This window comes from Colius striatus, chromosome 3 (assembly GCF_028858725.1).
Source record: "Colius striatus isolate bColStr4 chromosome 3, bColStr4.1.hap1, whole genome shotgun sequence".
NCBI classification, from domain to species: domain Eukaryota; kingdom Metazoa; phylum Chordata; class Aves; order Coliiformes; family Coliidae; genus Colius; species Colius striatus.
The window spans coordinates 24,525,093-24,543,644 of NC_084761.1; the positions used below are offsets into that span (position 1 = coordinate 24,525,093).

General features: G+C 36.6%; 1 protein-coding gene across 5 annotated transcripts in view; it reads right to left on the bottom strand.

The window, feature by feature from the left end:
• Positions 1 to 18,552, bottom strand: part of PDE5A (phosphodiesterase 5A) — a 134,156-nt gene that overhangs the window by 36,909 nt on the left and 78,695 nt on the right. For all 5 annotated transcript variants that reach the window (XM_061993936.1, XM_061993935.1, XM_061993934.1 and 2 more), the window contains 6 exons: positions 17,641 to 18,223; positions 15,905 to 15,994; positions 5,750 to 5,821; positions 4,560 to 4,649; positions 3,229 to 3,366; positions 2,032 to 2,099 (listed from right to left, as the gene is read on the bottom strand). In XM_061993936.1, coding sequence (XP_061849920.1) covers positions 2,032 to 2,099; positions 3,229 to 3,366; positions 4,560 to 4,649; positions 5,750 to 5,821; positions 15,905 to 15,994; positions 17,641 to 18,223 — 1,041 coding nt within the window. The remainder of the gene's footprint in view (positions 1 to 2,031; positions 2,100 to 3,228; positions 3,367 to 4,559; positions 4,650 to 5,749; positions 5,822 to 15,904; positions 15,995 to 17,640; positions 18,224 to 18,552) is intronic.

Consider the following 18,552-nt stretch of genomic DNA (forward strand, 5'->3'; position numbering starts at 1 on the left):
CCTTGAAACATCATCTAGTACAACCCCTTGCCAGAGCAGGACCACCTAGAGCAGGTCACTCAGGAATTTGTTCAGGTGGATTTTGAGTGTCTCCAGAGAAGGAGACTCAACCACCCATCTGGGCAGCCTGTACCAGTGCTCCCTCACCATCCTCACAGTGAAAAAATTCTTCTTTGTGTTTCTTTGGAACCTCTTGTGATCCAGTTTATACCCGTTGCCCCTTGTCCTATCATTGGACATCACTGAGAACAGCCTGGCTCCATCCTCCTGACACCTGCCCTTTACATATTTGTAAACATTAATGAGGTCACCCCTCAGTCTCTTCCAAGCTGAAGAGCCCCAGCTCCCTCAGGCTTTCATCATAAGGGCTCTGCTGCCTTCATCATCTTGGTGTCCCTGCACTGCACTCTTTCCAGCAGCTCCCTGTCCTTCTTGAACTAAGAATATAACATTTATTTACAGAATTCAACATCTCCAACTTTTTTAGCCATTATATATTTAATTAAGGCATTTTAATTCTTGCTCCCTTTGCCTGATTTAGAGAAGAACACGTGCTCATAATAAATCTGTTTCCATCAAGCTCCTATAGTTTCCCTCAAACATTTGACTTTAGTTGTCCTTCTGGTATAAGGATTCACAGTGCTGGAGGAAAGGCATTAGTCTTTCATTATTTCACAAACTGTTACACTAGGCAATGCCCCACAGTTCCAAAAACTAGTCTGATTTGGGATTTGATTCAGAGTCCTTGATTACATAATAAGCCTGAAATTTTATTATGTAAAGTAATACTTCCCATCTAATGCATATTTCCATTATTGCTCAAAATCACACCCTTCAAGCATAGCAGAAATTTTAACTCTAATGGTTAATATAGTACAGTCCTTGGCATATGATTGTGCTGTCTCATGAGCAAGATTCAGATATACAATTAAGCCTCCAAGATTCCTTCCCTATCAGTTATGAGAAATAATTTACTGATGGCCTATGCAAGCAGTAAATTACTTTTTGAGTCCATTAACTAGTAACCATGAAAAGGATAATGCATAGGAACGGCACATTCTCTTTACCACTCCCACAGTGTAGAAGAGAAACTAAAGAGGAACTTTCTTTTTCGCCTTGTGATCTCACTACCCTTTTGTAACTCTGTACTTTGTGGTTGTACATTGTCTAAAATCACAAATATATCTCAGTAGTTTTTAGTTGCTCAAGTCACACGCTTTTTACGTAACTTTCTAATATATGGAATTAAATTTAATATAATGAATACTCACTGCAGAAAAGAGCAAAGGCATACAGAAATCTCCATTTTCTCTCTGCACACTATCTGTAGTCATTTTATATACAACTATGCCTCATTCTTTTGACATTATTTGAAACAATTGTTTTTGATGACATAGAAAGGTAATGGAGACAGTATTTTTCAAACTTCCAACACAGAGGTTCAGATTCAATATGGAAACTATTTATTCTGTGTATTTTAATTCAACTATTTCTACATCTTTCCCTTTCTCCCAGTTGGCCTTCTTAATAGTTTCTAAAAGATGACTGAAAGGCAGAACTTTAGGACTTTATTCTTGATTTAGTCAGTCATGTTCTTTGAATGAGCTTTCCTATCTATAAGAATAATGGTTGATATAATTATTGATTAAAATCATAGATAGGATTAATATATACTAATGTAGATATGTCTACTGTACAACATAGGCATCTACACAAATTTTTTACAGATCAGTTTTGGAGGAGCCCACCAGCTTAAATTTTTACTTCTCACATTTTGTCCTTTTCCATAGCTGAGCTCTGCAATACAACTATGAACTTAGAACTGACTGAACTCTCCTATTCTGCTCAGTGTGACCTTTTTAAGGCAATAGTTTGTCTATGTACATTTCAGGGCAAAACTTGCTCTGTAAAAATAGCAGTAATATATGATACCCAGTGGAAATAAGGTCTGCTATTCTGAAAAAAAATATTAAAATATAGTTTCCTCAGCATTCTCCTGGGATGAACAAAAGTTTGAATTAATTGTTTTACCTCTTCAGATTTTCAGATGAATCTTCTAATTCCTCAGATTCCATGTGAAACACACTTGAAAATGAATCCTGGAATACCGAGAGAATATTTTAATATACAGGTGTATCAGGTTGTCATAACTTAAAACAGTCGTATTCATGAAAAGCTTGCTACAGTTATCAAATCAAATGTAAAGTTATTTAACTTTATTTCTCATCTAGCAGCAAGTGTAGAGGATCCAACCACCAAAATAAAAGTTTTGATATAAGTTTAAATATCATTTAAGTGTCTTGAATCTCTACTGATCACTCTGAGAAGAAATGCTAGTATTTATAAGCTGTGCCAAACTTATCTGTCAGCACAGACCTTCTTTATTTTAACATTCATCCAATTCTAGACCCACTTTGCTTGAACAAGTGAGCACATCAAAACTTTTAAACACATTGACTGATCTGTGTTGCTTTTCATGCAGCATTTTTTGAGAAGTCTAAATGTAGACAGAAATTAGATTCTCTACTGAAGATTCAAGCTATGGACTGCTAACTAGGTGCTGGATCTAACTTGCAAGGACAGTGTGACTAAGTAAATATAATAATCCTGTAAATTCTTCTTCTGTATTCGATCTATAACAAGTAGTAAAGGTAAAACTAGCAATGGCAGTATAAGAATCAGGCATGCAACATAGCATCTTGCTCCTGGTTCTGCAGCCTCTTTTCAACAGGGAAGCAATACAGGTGGGCAGATTGGAAAGAAGTTGTGCTTTGCTTCAGTGAGCCAGCAACTTTGGATTGGCCATGATTCTGTTTAGATATCTTGTTTATATACTCCCTGCTTAGATATACTCAAGCAGTATGAAGGTATTAAAACTGATTCCGCACAGGAAGCAAAGGCCACATTGTTTTTCTCCCAACCTTTTCTGTCCTACACCAATAGCCAAGAGAATGAGGTAAGAAAGAGTTCAGCATTCAAGATGCCATAGAAGATTGCTTAGAGCCACAGTTTACCAACAGATAATGCTAATGGCTGCATAAGGTGGTAGCTTTGCCTACACAAAGACTGAAGCCTCCCAAGTCAACACCTAATTTGAGTAGTTGCTTTAAAAGAAAAGGCAGAGGACAAGAAGGCAACAGAACATCCTATGGGTCTGAAACACCATTGAGTCTGAGTGGAGGGAAGCCCACACTGCTCCCAGGGCTTTTAGACAAAAAACATACTCACTGTACAATCTTCATCCACTATGAAGATGGTACACTTCTGCACCTGCATGAAGGATATTATAGTGGCAGCTATCTTCTTCAGAATTACTTCCAAAGACTGTTGTTCTTCAAAAATTAGGCTGGCAAGATCAAGAAGTACCTGTGTAAAAGATATTTTGTGAAATTTTGGTTAATTGTGATTTAAACAACAATAATTATCATTACTACTGTCTTTGATTCTCTTCCTCTTCGCTGAATCAAGGAAGTCAACACGTGACCAAAATTAAGTTTTGGCTTTTACACAGACTGCAAAGAAACAGTAAATAATAGCCAGTTTGATGCTTTTGATGGAAGAAATATATAGCATAGATTGCCGTCTGATGTTTTTGGTCAGAGAGACAGAATAGATTTAGACATTAACAGTTTATCAAATGAAACCTGAGAAATCTAGACATCACACAGTTACTTGTCCTTAGAAAACTTAATAGTTTCCTATGGCTCATGTGTGCATTCTAAAAGCAGTGATATTTACAATTCTTAAGACTTTTGTTGATCCTAACGAACTCGTTTGGTGAAAACATCATTTAGATATAGTCTCCTATATTTCGAAGCTGCTGCTAAACAATTTAGGTGCTCAGATGTGCTTGTATTATATTACTTTTTTTCCTCACAAGAAGCATGGAGCCAACTGGAAAAGATTATCCAAATTTGTACCGATTTACAAACACTGATAGTCACGTGGAAGCTTGGACCTGCCAGAAAAAATTTAAAACAACTGCTACCTAGTTGTTTCTCCAAAACTTTTTCATGCCATATATGGCAGAGATATTCACTCATAAAGGCCACAGCATTACTAACCCATGAGTTACAAAGATGTCTGCAAAATACAGTTATATTAATCAGAAGGAAATTCAGTTTTCCATCTGGTCACTACTGAAAACATGGTTAGGGACTATTTATAATTGTAGTAGATTAAAAGAACAATCTGTTTAACCTCTACCATTATGCAGGGATAATTCTATCTGAAATTTCCTGAGTGTGTTGTATAATATATACAGACAGCAACTGGGTAACTTCAGGCAGTATCAAGTATATTGACAGGGAATGAATATTCTGACTTGTAGCTTTATTTTCTTCCCTTAGACAGTCCATTTCTTGTAGCCCAAACTAGAATGTGCCCAGCAAATTCTCAGTGCAGTTAGTTAGAACTTTATCAGAAATACACAGCATTCAATTAGAATAGTTAAAACTAGACAGGGAATAATGACCATATAAGAAATATCAGGAGCAGGCACTGATTACCAGCTAACCATTGTAATTCCTCTATTCTTGGAAAAAAACTGGTGACCATACCTGATTACGCCTGTTCTCAAGCAGAGATGTCTCATACAATTGAGCGTTGTGGAGAACAATTCCACAAAAGGCCAAATATGCAGCAAAATCCTGAAGACAAATGAACATCAACATTTCATGAAGATAATGTCTCACAGCTTCTTAACTCTATTAAAAATAAATAAGCTACTGCAATTTTTTGTTTTATCTTTGAAATATTAATTGATATTTTAAAATTATTTTTGACAACCACACGTTCAGGGTTGGTTTTTTTTCAGTTACCCGTCATTTGTAATTGCCTCAAGAATCTCTTCTCACTTTTAAAAAGTAATGATCTTCACATTTTATCCTGGTAAAAGTAGGATTGATGAATGAAGACATTTTGCAGCAATGCATATTTTTTTCTAGAAAACCTGAGTGCAGCCAATCAGCCTCTCTTATTTTGGGGAATTCAGCCTCTTGGAAAGTGGAAGTAAAATTCTGCTCACATAGCAAAACTGCAATTTTTTCCCTTTCTGAATGGGATTAATTCTGAGATCCTGCAGATATTTAGTATGTGTTTTATTTTAAAGAGGATGTTTTCAAAGGGAGAGTGTGAACTGTGCTTTTTTTATTGCTGAGGGTAGAGTCCACTTCTTCATCCTGAGTGCAGCTTGGTTTTTGCTGTACCAATCTGAATGTGTAGTCTGGAAATGCAAGGAAGGCAACTGAAGTGTAAGAATTAGGAATCAGGGTTCTGTCTGCTCTTCCGAATATCTCACATATTGTTCATAATTAATCCAGGGCTTTTTCTTGTCCTGCAATTGCCATATTGAGAAATGATACAGTATTTTAAAAAGAAAGACTATATAAAATTTTAATATTAAAAATATGTTTGTTGGTGATACCAGGAGGGTTTGAACCAATTAATTACAAATTATGTCTATTCAAAGTTATGAAACTGTTTACAGTGCATTTCAGTAGAGTGAGCTTGTGTTTCAGAGATGTAAAAGAGATAGCATGCTGATCCAGAAATTAAACTATTTCACATCCACATTTCTCATGGCTTCATAGAGATATAAATCTGCAGTATTACCAGGAATTTTTACTTTTTTCAGAGGTGTTCAGTTTTTAATAACTTTAGAATTTCTAATCTGTGTGAAAAGTAATAGCATATCCTCCCCATATTCCCCTCTGAAAGCACAAAAAACACAAATGTCTAGCTTTTATACCTTTTCATCTTGTTCAGTGAAAGTGCCACCAATTCCAGATTTCTTATTGATTGCTTGAGCCACACCAACAACCTAGGGTATTCAAAATGGAGTAATTAGATAACTTTCTGGAGTCTGTCATTGGATTCTATTTCTATACAGAGTTATAAAAGATAATAAATGATGATTATAGATATTTATTTGGTTGACCTTTGGATAACAAAAGATTTCTAAGCCCGTTTTTTCTAAATTCATTCATATTACAAATAGCTGAGCATGAACCTGAAATATCAAAAAAAAAGTGGCATGAGTTTTTGACAAAGAGAGGTTGATTTGATCCAAAATTGATTCTCTAAATTGGAACAGTTATGTCTCGGAAAGACAACAACAGTTGATGGTTCCGCAGTCCTAAGCCAGACAACTGTCAAGCAATAGCTCTCTATAAAGTTCATTAACTTATGTGTGTAGAAAATATCCTTCCTGCTAGCTCTGAGAAAACTTCCAAAATCCAGCCTTCTTACCAGATGTAGAGTATGGCTACAGTGATCTTTTTGCATTTTGTATCTCCCTGAATCTGACTGGAATAGTTTTCATCTGCTAAAAAATAGTACAGGTTGTGTTCCTGCCAGACTCAAGTTTGTTACTGAAACGTAGAGTAATTTTTAAGGTAGGCTTTTACTAAGATCACATTAAACCAGCCCTGAGAAGAAATATTTTGTTCTGCTTCAACTGTCCTTCTTGCCAAAATATGCTGGCGAGAAACCATATCTCACTATTTTTAATTATCTTCCCTATGGAGCAACTCAGAAAGTAGGGAAAAATTCTGATTTACAGGTAAAGAAGCTAAGTGAAGGGTAAAAAGTCATTCACAGGTCCTGCAGGACATCTGTGATAGACTCAAGAAGCAAACCCATATGCTCTGATCAACATTAAAGCTTTCTGTTAGGTTCTTTCTGTTCTTGGCATATGGCATAAGTCCTAACTTTCAAATATTGAAATCACCAGCCAAGAAGCTTCATAAATGAAGGCTGCCCACATAAGTAAATCAGTGCACAGATAATAATAAAATACCTGAACTAGAAAAAAAAAATACTATGATTTATACACTAAAGACATCAACAGACCAGCTCCATTTACTTCCTTTGTTGGCTTGTCTCCTTTTGGATTTAAGTGAATTAAAGTTCAAGCTACTGGTGCTTTTGTAACTTTCTACATAGAGGACAGTTAGCCAATAAGCATAGTTTCTCAGTACAGGATGTTGGGTTAGATTTTTTAAAAATGTAAAACGAATGTGAGAGAACAACACAGCTGTTTAAGCATGATGCTTTTGTTACCGCCAGTCTTTGTGGAATTCAATTCTGCGTGCTGGTGACAGCTTCCCAGGAAATCAATCTGCCCTGCAAACAGCAGAACTCCCTATAAAAATTAAAGTGGAATTCAGATCTTTGCTTAATACTGCTTCCAGTTTATACTGCAGGCTCTAACTCTGACATATGGGGAGAAACGAAATTGAGTGGTTGTTTTGGACTTATTCTTACACACGCAACATAGATGTCTTCTCTGGCAATTTGGCTCTGTTCTTCAGAGCTTAGGGAAAACAAGGTAATTTAAAGAGATCTTCATACAAGTCAGCATGAAATGGAAAGTGTACATTACTTAAAAAAAATAATTCACTGGGATAGTATTTCTGTAGATTCCCTACTGCAGTTACTCAAGCTGTGTACTGGCACTGACCATTCTGTTCTGTAAACTACTTTAAAATTCTGGATTCTATGCTTATCCTTGTACTTCTGTGCTTCTACTCTTCTGAGTCATAAATTAACCACATAATTTCACGGCACAATAAAGTTGGAAGGTTTTCAGCAGGAGAAACAGGTTAATTTCAGTTAAGATGCTTCTGATTTTCACTGTTGATATGGTGAAAACGAGAGTGTTTCTAACTCAAAGATTTTGTCATTCCATGAAAAAAGTTATTTATTTTTTATTACTATACTACACATTACTAATGCACATGCTTTTTCTCTATTAAATCCTTACTATAACAATGTTTCTCTGGTGCATAAACATTTCATAGATTATAGGATATCAAGGCCCTGGCCTTTCCTTAATATAATTCAGTATGTTTCCACTCCTTTTGCGACTCTGAAAATTTTTACTAATCTGATTTGATTTCCTTGATTTGAGAAGTTAAAAAAAAGTTCTGACTGTTACTGAGAAATGACAGGTTTCTGTAACCGGTACCAAGAGTGAGAGCTGTAAGGTGGCAAACCCAATGCTATTTGTCAGGATGGATGAGAAAGGTGCCAGAGTAGATGGCCTTCTGAGGAAGGTGCCAAGTGGAGGGTGGGAACAATTGTGTCTGAGCTATTACTTATATTGGTACCCAGAAATGAAGCCCACAGTTCATAGCATCAAGCTAAACAGCCACTAGCAGCATCTGGTATGGATTTAGGTTAAGGCAGAGCTGAAAGAAAGGAATAGTGCCAGAGCAAGAGGTAGGAGAGGGAGGCTGGAAACTGGGAGGTGCTGGAAGTCACTCACTGAAACCTTGCACTTCCTTACAGTATTTTTACATCCAATTTAAATGGCTGGGTCTCATTTTCTGCTAAACTCAATAAATCTGCTGTGTAGTAAACTCAGAGGCTAGAATGTGCTAGCACAGATGAAGCCCACATAGCCGAGTACAATAACATGAAAGAGTACATGGTAAGAAGCCATAAAGTATATGCAGAGCTTTTGATTCTCTTCAGACTCTTTTGTACACCTACAACAAATGATTGACAAAGCTGCAAAGAACTTCCTTTGTTTGGGAACCAAGTAGTGCAAGAACAGTGCAAGGTGTTAATGATGGTCTAAACGACATGACAAGAAAACTGTATGGTGTGCATGTTTAAAAAGTTGTAATTAACTGTTACTCATTACATTTTAAATTGCTAAACTGATGGAAGTAATATAGTTTTATTTTTGTGATAGAAAATAAGACAATTTACTATCTCTCAGCCTAGCCTTCCTAAAATACTGATGTTACAAATAAGGTCATTGTTCTTCATCATGGATCACTGCCAACTGTGGGCTTAAAAATGTCTGTCTGAAATAGTGTTTAACTGTCAGCTCCATTCCTTACAACCCAATCTTTCCCACAGTCAACCTCTCATTTGCCTCAGTGAGGAATATTTCTTACTCAGTGAACTTTCTTACTGCAATAACAATGTACCACTAGCCTTACGTATTTTTATTGCAGACTTTGAAGAGTAAGCAAATCCTTTAACCAGCCAATATGCTTTTATGATAACTTAGATGTGCAGAGATTAGTGGTTAGGCCTTTTCTGATACTATTGTCTCATCTTTTTTTAACAGTTTTGATCCAGCACGAGCTAAGACAACTTTAATGAGGTCAGAGGCTTTTAAGGCATTCAGAAGGTGAGTACTTTCATCTTGTGTAAACACCTCTCCATGAAAGGGAGAAAAACACTAAAATGTTATATTAATATAGAAAAAAAGTATTTATATTCCCTTTATTAGCAGGTTTCTGATACATTACCAAAGGCATGTGTTTCAAGAAGAAAGGCCATTTTTAGGTGTTTGTTGAGGTCTTTTAATAAAAGGTTTTAACTTGAGAGGGAAGGAGTAAAGAGGAGAATTAACCTGCTAAATATTTTACACAAACTTTTCTTTGTTGTTATTGTTTCAGTAACAATCTAAGCTTGTAACGAAAACTTTGTAGTAGGTGCCTTTTTTAATACAAAATAAATAGTTTTAAACTGGTTCAAATTTTGGCCTCATTTATATCAGTAGAAATTCCAGGGAACTTCACAAAATTATGTGGAATCCAGTGTATATAGTAATGAGAAAAACCTCAGATGGATACTATTTAGCTAATGGAGTCTTTCTTGCAACCAGGTAATTAGGAGAAGATGTAGGAAACTCTAGAGGATCTATTCTGTTACTAAAGTAATTATGTAACTAGGACAGAAGTAAATCATGTGGTAGCATTTTAGGCCACAGAGAACATATGGCTGAATTTTAGAGAATACTGAGCACAGTATGAAACCCAAATCTTCATCTTTAAATCTTACTATAAACAAATCTGAAATAATAGGCCTGAACTGTGATTGCCAGCAGGGAGTTACATCCGCACCAGCAGAAAAACGGAATCAAAGGTGACTAACTGCTCTGAGCTTGTCTGTACAGAAAACTTATTCAGGTAACACATCCATTAAAAGAGTGAAATCTTTGTGGCAAGACATATCTGAGATAAAACTTAATTCTCTGCAAAGCTTGGGAATATTGTAAAAAACGACTGTCTGCTCAAACAGTTGCTCATGAAAGTGCTGTTGAAATCTAACAAAAAGATATTTTTAAAGTTACTTAGGGACAGTATGTGTCTTTAATTCTCAAACAGGCAGGCACCAAGTGATGTTTTTTATAAGCTGAGTCCTGTAGCAATGAAGCAAAGATGTGTATGTTTGATTTCTTGTCAGTCTCCTATGCCTACAGAATTATCCTGTATATTTCTTGGTCACCCAAGACAAAACTAGTAGGGAAGAAAGGGGTTAAAAAAACTTATGAAAGGGGATGACTACAAGAAAAGCTTACAGTGGTATTCTGGACTGAAGAAAATCAAGACTAAGGGGGAAGAAAAACTGTAGTACTTAGTACCTGCTTATACTTTGATACTTGTGAGTTTATGGCCTAATCTCTAAAGTGAGCTGTTGAGGACTATACACTTTTTTTCACAGAATCATGGAATGGTAGGGGTTGGAAAGGACCTCTAGAGATCATCTAGTCCAATCCCTCTCCTAAAAAAGGTCAGGGGCTGTACTCCCCAGTCTGATTAGGTAGGTGGGATTACAGAAAAAGGCATATCTAGAGCAGTCATGCAGTTCCTAAAAAGAGCTTTCATCCAGGTTTGCTGTATTGCAAGCACATCAGGACTTGAAAGGAACATCAGGTAGAAGAAAGGAACAAGCTGTATGTAAAGGTCCTTAGTGGTCCAGATTTTTTTGAAGTCAGATGGACAAATTCCCCTTGGATCAGACACCAAGTACTTTGCTATTTTCCATTCAGATCACATAAGATAGACATATACCATGAAGACAAAAAGCAATTTTGATGATGGAATTGTTCTTTTAACTTTTGGTCCCAAAAAGGCAGGGGGAAACCCCTCCACCAATTACGGAGTCAATATCCAGACATCTTTTGCCACATCTGAACACAGCTTTCCTAATTGTATTCTTGCTGTCACAAATATCATTACTTGTTCCATCTTGCTTATTCCATCCTGCCTGTTCTTGCTTGTTCCATCTTCCTGTGCAGCTATTGGTTCTGTAACCTTTCTTCTCAATCTGTACCAGTTATCCTATTTCATAAAGCTTGATCCACATAACAAGGAAAGATTTCTTCTAATTCTCAGAGAGCTTTATTTTTTCTAAATTCTTGCAATATCTGACTCTTGCCTCTCAAAGTAGCAGACTACTTAGAGTATTTCCCAGTAGCTGATGACTGACTGGTCACTTCAGTGGTGATGTCTGTGCTCTGAATTTTATCTATATTGTTTCATGCTACAATTTGTTGCACGTTAAGATTACAGGACTAACTCTGTAAAAGCTGTTCTAGCTCTACAGGCAGCTAATATCCTTTTTAGATGGTTCTTACTTCAGCTGACTTAAAAATGTAATTAATATAATTTTGCTTCCTAAGAAGTATTTTAAAAAAAGTTTATTTACTTTGCTGCCACTTGAAGAAAAACAGTATTAAGCTAAAGAATTGTAACAGGAAGAAGGAAATTCAACTTTTATCTCATTTTAAAGATGGGAACATATCCACTTGAGAAGATAGACTAAATGGGTTTAATCTTACTTTACTCTCCCAGTCTTGTAGAGGTTTGATTCAGGCTTATAGAAAGATCCTGCAGGGACAGAACTATATTTACAAACTTTCATTTTTAATTAACAAAACTTTCACATCCTCTTCTGTCATTCATACCAGCAGTAGCCTGCATGACTTCCAGCAATCTGGCTACTATAACACACAGCTCAGCATAAGCTGAAAATCCACTCAAGAAGCAAAATACTGATCTCCATAATCCTGCAGCAAGACTGTTACTGGAACTTGAGTTAGCTTGTTTAAAGTTAGCTTGGCTAGTTCTACACTCTACTGTTGACGTGTTATACCTGAAGTGTTCACTGTGGGAGAAAACATCTTAGCTGGCTAACAGAAATGTGCCTGGCCATATTTGATACAAAAAAATCCAACGGGATATTTTCAAAGGCAGTTGTAAACAGAATTAGCACCCCTGATTTGTTGGAAAGAACTTCAGTGATGGGAGTAGGACAAAGTAAACAATAGACTAAACAATTGGGGTGAGCGTTGCCAAAATAAAACCTTTCCTTAGGCAATTAGTAGGAAGTTCAATCTTACATACTCAGAGCCTGGAAGATAGGTGTCAGTTAATTTAGCTGAAAGTTCCCATATAATAAAATCCTACAGATTTTATTAGAAATTAAACTGAAATAGAATTTTATGGAAATTATTGTGCACATATGAAAGGAAAAAAAAGTAGAAATAACAGAAAATTATCTATGTAAAAGTTCTGTGTCAGCTGTGATGACTTGGAGTATCAGATGCCATCAGTTCTATAGCTAAGGAATTCTATTCAGTTCTGTCAAATTTTGTCAAAATGAGTTTTTCTACAAATGTTTACGAGACCAAATGGAAAAATTCCAGGTGATAATTATTGGCAACAATTTCTGTAGTTCTCTTTCTGGGTTTCTGAATCCAAGATCTAACAACAAAGTGGTACTGCATTTAATGACTTTTACAAGACCAAATCAGTACCATTTGAAGCTTCTGAAAATGAAAGGTTTAAGGGCACACTGGAATGAAAAGCTGCTTTTTGAGATACACAATGCTCAACTAACACAACCTTAGCTCTTCTGCCAGTAGTGGTAAACCCCTGATTTCTGTATAAGCACTGTAGCACTGAAATGGTGAGCACGGACAGCTACAGCTAAAGCCTCTGGCCAGCAATGCAAGTTTCCTCTTGCAAAAGAAATAACCACGGTAACTCTGTGGTACAAGCTGGCTAATATAGACTTTTCATTGGTGGCTTTTGTACTACTGAGGATAAAAATTGAGTCTGTTTTGAAGGATTTGATGTGTTCTCTCATGCACATCAATAATCCAAGTAGCAAGTCTTACATACTGATGTCTAGATAACTGCATACAGTTACTTGTTCTTACAGAAGAATCACCAGAAGAGAAAATATCAAAATGGAATCTATGATTTCACATTCACCTTATGAAAAATCTGAATACAGGAATAGATGACTAAATGACTTGACTTAGAACCACTTTGTGTTTAAGTAGACTATAATTCAGGTTATGAAAGACATTTCTTCCTCCTTGTTTTCTTCAGTGGTAATAACCAGCAAATAATACAGCCGTGCATGCCAGAAAGCAGCATGTGGAAATACTTTTTTTCCATGTGATTGGAGCAAAAGAAGTTTTGTTCGCTATTAGAGATTGCACAGCAGGGGTTTACAGGTAGCAGAACTTTGTTCAAAGGCCCTGAAGGCTGATGCAAAGCTTGGTCAGTTTGCATTTGTAACTTTTCTGGGAAAAACGAGATTTTTATTTTTTTTTTAAAGTTGGCACTATCTCTGTTCTGATCTTCAGGGACAAAATAAGCAAACATTTCTGCATCTGAAATGCAATGTTTCTGTGGCAATTCTGTCAGCAAGAATAGGCTGAGTAGGGAATTTAGAAAAATTATTTTACTATTAAGTGAAGGTAATTCCATTCTCCATGCCCAGCTGTGCAGAGGTAAAGTCCTCTTACTGCACTGCTTTTTTTTCCATTGTTACTAGTACCTGGGTCTTTTTTATGAGCTCTTCTGTGAATTTGTTTTCTGCATTTCATCTGTGGAATTTCTTACTAGCTGTTATTTTTGAGACACTGGTTTCTCACACGCCTCATGGAAATATAGGCAACGTTGAAAAACATCTACTGGGAAAATTTCCGTGCTTCAGCGGGCCCAGAGGATTTAATAATCAGCATGAGATTTTCTTCTTCTCAATTACTGACTCTTTTGTTTTAAAAATAATAGTACTAACACTAAACAAGCAAACAGAAAACCCAGTTGCTTCTCTTTCTCAGTGTTTATTTTTGGATGTCTTCCAGAATTGTCTTTTGACTGTCATTGCTGACATCCTGGGCTAGGCAGCATTCACTAGCCTCAATATTACTATAGAGATGCTTTGTGGATCTTTTAATTTTTATTTTCTGTTCTTTTTAACAGTGAGGAACCAGTATTCTGGTTTTGTTGATTTGGGTTTTTTTACAATAAAAAAAGCAGCAGAATGCAAATGGCAAATTAAGGACTGATTCACTGACTAACATCTGTCCAGAAACATGTCAGCCATGTGTTATAATGAGAAGGAGAAAAACCTTCTGGTAGAGACTTCAAAATCAGAAAAAAAAATTAACAAGTGCCATCCTCTCCTAAAAGACATGTTATAGTTTAGCCCCTTCAAATTATTCCATGTTAGTGTAACACTCTCCTCAAACTTCAGGCTGGCTGAACGTCCCAAAATAAACAAATTCCTGCTTCATTTCCACTTGTTGATGCACTTAGGAGTAGAAAGCTAGCAAAAGATATGGGCAATTGCAGGTTTATTCATCCTTTAAGTCACTGGACCAACAGACTAGAACTGTTACTTCCCCCACCTACCATCAGGACCCAGTGAGAAGTAAGCACTTTCACACTCCCTGGTCAGCACGACTTTGTAATTTATTTCTCTTCCTGATTACATAAAGCATAGCACTTTTTCACTTGGAAGAAAAGAAAAAAAAAGGATGGCTTGGGTGAAATTGAAACCCTTGAATCAGCCTGATATGGACCGCTGGTCCCTGACAGCCCTTCACACATCTGCTGTGCTCACCAGATGGCCCAGGGCCAGCAGTGGCTGGGGTTGGTTAGAAAGGGGATGACTTTTAAGCAGGAATGGGAGTAGGAAAGGATCAAGGGCTGTTCTTGAAAGAACTGAAAAAATATTTTACACCACAATTAGCAGCAAATGAAGAAAGGAAATTCTGGCTGATCATCTGTGTCAGATACAGGTTCAACGTACAAGGTTCAGTAAGAGTCAAGGTGACACATTCCGTAAGTGGAGTAAAAGATGGAAAAGCAAGAAAAAGAAGGTATGATGCCTTCAGACCAATCTTGGCAGCATTTTTTTTTTTTCTTAATTTGAGCTTTCTGGAAGCAAACCATAAATAGCCTGAACAGTAAAGGAATTACAGGCTCCAACATACTTCTAACAAAGCCTTATACTTTGTGAGTATTCTAAGAAATGGTGATGTGGCTGAAGGATATTATGTTCAGGATCAAAAACCTCAAACTTACTTTACCTGCCCCCTAAGTAAAATAGCGTATCTCCCATTTTCTCCATTCATCTGCTTTCATTGACTATACTGAATTCGCTCTTCCACTACTCAGTGCAAGAAGATATCATTAGTCCGTATTAAGAATCCTCCCTACTCCAGCAGCATCAGACAGGAAGCAAGCACTTCTGTGAGAAGTAGCATGGACAGGAAATATGTACAAGAGTTCAATAAGCAGATTCATGTTGTTTTAAATTAAGAGTGATTTAAGTTATATGATTTGTGGATGACTCAACAACATGTGTTTTTCAATGCGTAATATTAAGCACTTAACATGTTTCCGAATTTATTACTTATGAGCTAATAGAATGTAAAAAACAGCCTTTTAGACAATGATAACACCCAGTTAGTGTCCTCTGAATAATGTGGCTAAGCTGAAGTACAGTAACTCTTAATTGTAATATAAGTATGCACTGAGATTGACCAACAATTACACAGAGAACTTCAGTGCTGACAGATACTTGATATGGGAACCAGAACAGTACTTCTAGAGTTAAATACAGATATTCTGTCTCTGCATCTGGAATGAAACTCTTCATAACAATTAATTCCCTTTGGCTTACATTACTGAACTATATAAGATAAAATTAAAGTCCAAGCAGACATAAGCAGTCTTTTTTAAGAGGAGATGGTTTTACAGTGTAAGATAGTGACTGCCAGTTAGTAAAAGCTTAAAGCACCAGAATAGCTGGAAACAGTATAACACGAAGAGATCCAAATACTGCAACTTACCTCTTCTCTATGATTCTTTATTGGCATACAGAGAATACTCTGAGTCTTATACCCTGTGATCTGGTCGACTTCAGCATTGAATCTTGGATCCTGATACAAGGAAAAAAATAGTTATTTGACTAGCTATTTTCCTTCCCTGGTTTAAAGGTTAAGAAAAGTACAACATTTGAACTAACTTACCCAGGGTACCAAAGGTCCCATTACTAGCTAATCATAGAATCATAGAATGGTAGGGGTTAGAAGGGACCTTTAGAAATCATCTAGTCTAACCCCACTGCAGAAGCAGGTCAAACTAGATCAGGTTGCATAGGAACATGTCCAGGCGGGTCTTGAAGACCTCCAAGGAAGGAGACTCCACAACCCCTCTGGGCAGCCTGTGCCAGGGCTCCCTCACCCTCACAGTGAAATAGTTTTTTCTTACATTTAAGTGGAACTTATTGTGTTCCAGCTTCTGCTATCAATGTGTTAAAACAACAAGAAAGCTTTTATGTGGAACATGACTGCCTGTGGATAAATACAACTGCCAGAAAGAACAAAAACACCCTAGACCCTAGAACAAGCCTTTCTTTAGCCTGGATCATCACTACAATCAATGTATACATGGATTAACCATCCCTAGATGAACAAAGTTTGATGAACGTCATTAGTGTTTTTGTTTTTCACTGAGACTGCTTGTTTCATTTTTTTAGCTGAATATTTTTTATAAAACTCTGATTTTTATTTTTTTTTAATCTTACTAAAATAAATCAAGCTTTTCTGAAAGGTTTCAAGTTCAGCATGATAGACCAAATTCAAGAATGAACTTTTAAACTATAAGGGCAGGTGATGTCTTGCTGGAAACATTTTGTTTCATACATCATATGAAATGATACGAAGTCATACTGCTCTTTTTTGCTTCTTAAAAAATCTACTCAGTAATGTTACCTGATTGTGTAAACATGCTCAGATTAACTGAGAGATGATTAGTCAGAATTTTCAGCTCTGTGTGACTTTGTTAATTAGTTAAACAATTAAGTTATTCATTAAAACTTCCATCATTCCTAATTTCCAACCACAATATCAGCATATCCAAAGAGCCTGAAATGAAGAGATGTTAAGATGAGATGTAAGAGATGTCTTCTCCCAGTGCTGGATTTTCATCCTTTTTTTCATCTGTCCTTGTATTAAATAATGGAAATTGCAGAGTATTGTTTCATTTGGGTGACCTCTATACAGTTCCAACCCTCATCCCACTCTCGTTCATTCAGCTCCTACTATTTGAGCCTCATTTACAATAAAATTCTCTGGAGAATTTTCAGTCAGAAGACTCCAGTTTTGCAGACAACTGCACTTTCAATGTCATTCATTTTGGTGCAGAAGTATCTTACATCCTTATACAAGCAGAAATGGAAACATTTGATTGTCTAGAGCTAGAAATGGAGATAGTAGTATGCACATAGCTTGTTAAGATGGGGCTGATATCTGACTGCTAATGTCAAACTTGCATAATTTATTTTGATGTTAGCATTCCTGTAGTATTAATTATAGCTACATCTAGTATTAGTTATAGCTACATGTTTCTGTGCATGCATTCACCTATAGTACATGTATTGTAACCAAAACCATGATGTCGGGTTTGTATCTTGACTGGCTTAAGACAATATAGCTCCAAATACATATACTAAAATGGCAATACAACAGCTGACAAGAGTTTTTCTTTTTTCAAGAACTGTTCGACATAAATTTTCTTACTTTACCTCATATGCATTCTTGATGTTCAGAGGCTGGCCTATAGCTGCTACATGACCCACAATGCCCTTATTCCACTCCAGGCGAATGCAGTTGTTGGAAGCTTCTTCCAGGGTGGAGCCTTCTGCCACATCAAAAAGCCTGCTTACAAGAAACTTCTCATTAGAGCTGTCCTCACAGACCAAGAACAGGGAATAGCGATCAGCTGCTATCAGCTCATGGATATGTAGGAAAATTTTATGGCAAAGCGCTGTGACATCTAAGTGACTAGAGATATCTTTCACAAGTTCTAATAGTCTTGAGCACTGATCTCCTGCACTAGTCTCAATCCTTGGAGATTGCAGAGGCATCTGTTCCTTCTTTTCAGAGTCGGAGAGGAAGCTCACTGCTCCTACTGAGTCCTTGACAAAAATAGGCCTTAAGGGTCTGTCAAATTCAGAAGCAGAGATTTTCCTTGCTGGGGTCCCAGAGTTGGTATTCTCAGCACAGGCAGGCTGGTGACAAGCACAGGATTCACTCTGGGACTTGGTTCCCTCCTTACAGACTGGGATGGTGTGAACTCTCTCAGCAAACCATGCATTAACCATTTCTCTGTAAAACAAAAATACAATGTAAGTTAATATATATTTGAAGAGGAGAGTACAGAGTATAAGTTTAAACCTTTTTGTATAGTGGACACGAGAGCACCTTCAGTGCTCCTATCAATATTCTTCAAATTTACACAGCACTTAGTGCAGATTAAGCGGTAACTTTTTATGCCTCATAAAAAGAAGCTATTTCTTCCTAAAGGAAATTCCTGAATAGGGCAGAGGAAGGCTGCTTATGCTGTGGCTTTCAGAATGTGGAAGATTAGAAGATTTCACTGTTAATTTATTGCAAGAAAAGTTCTGTTTTTTTTCCTTTCCTAGGATTTGTATTTC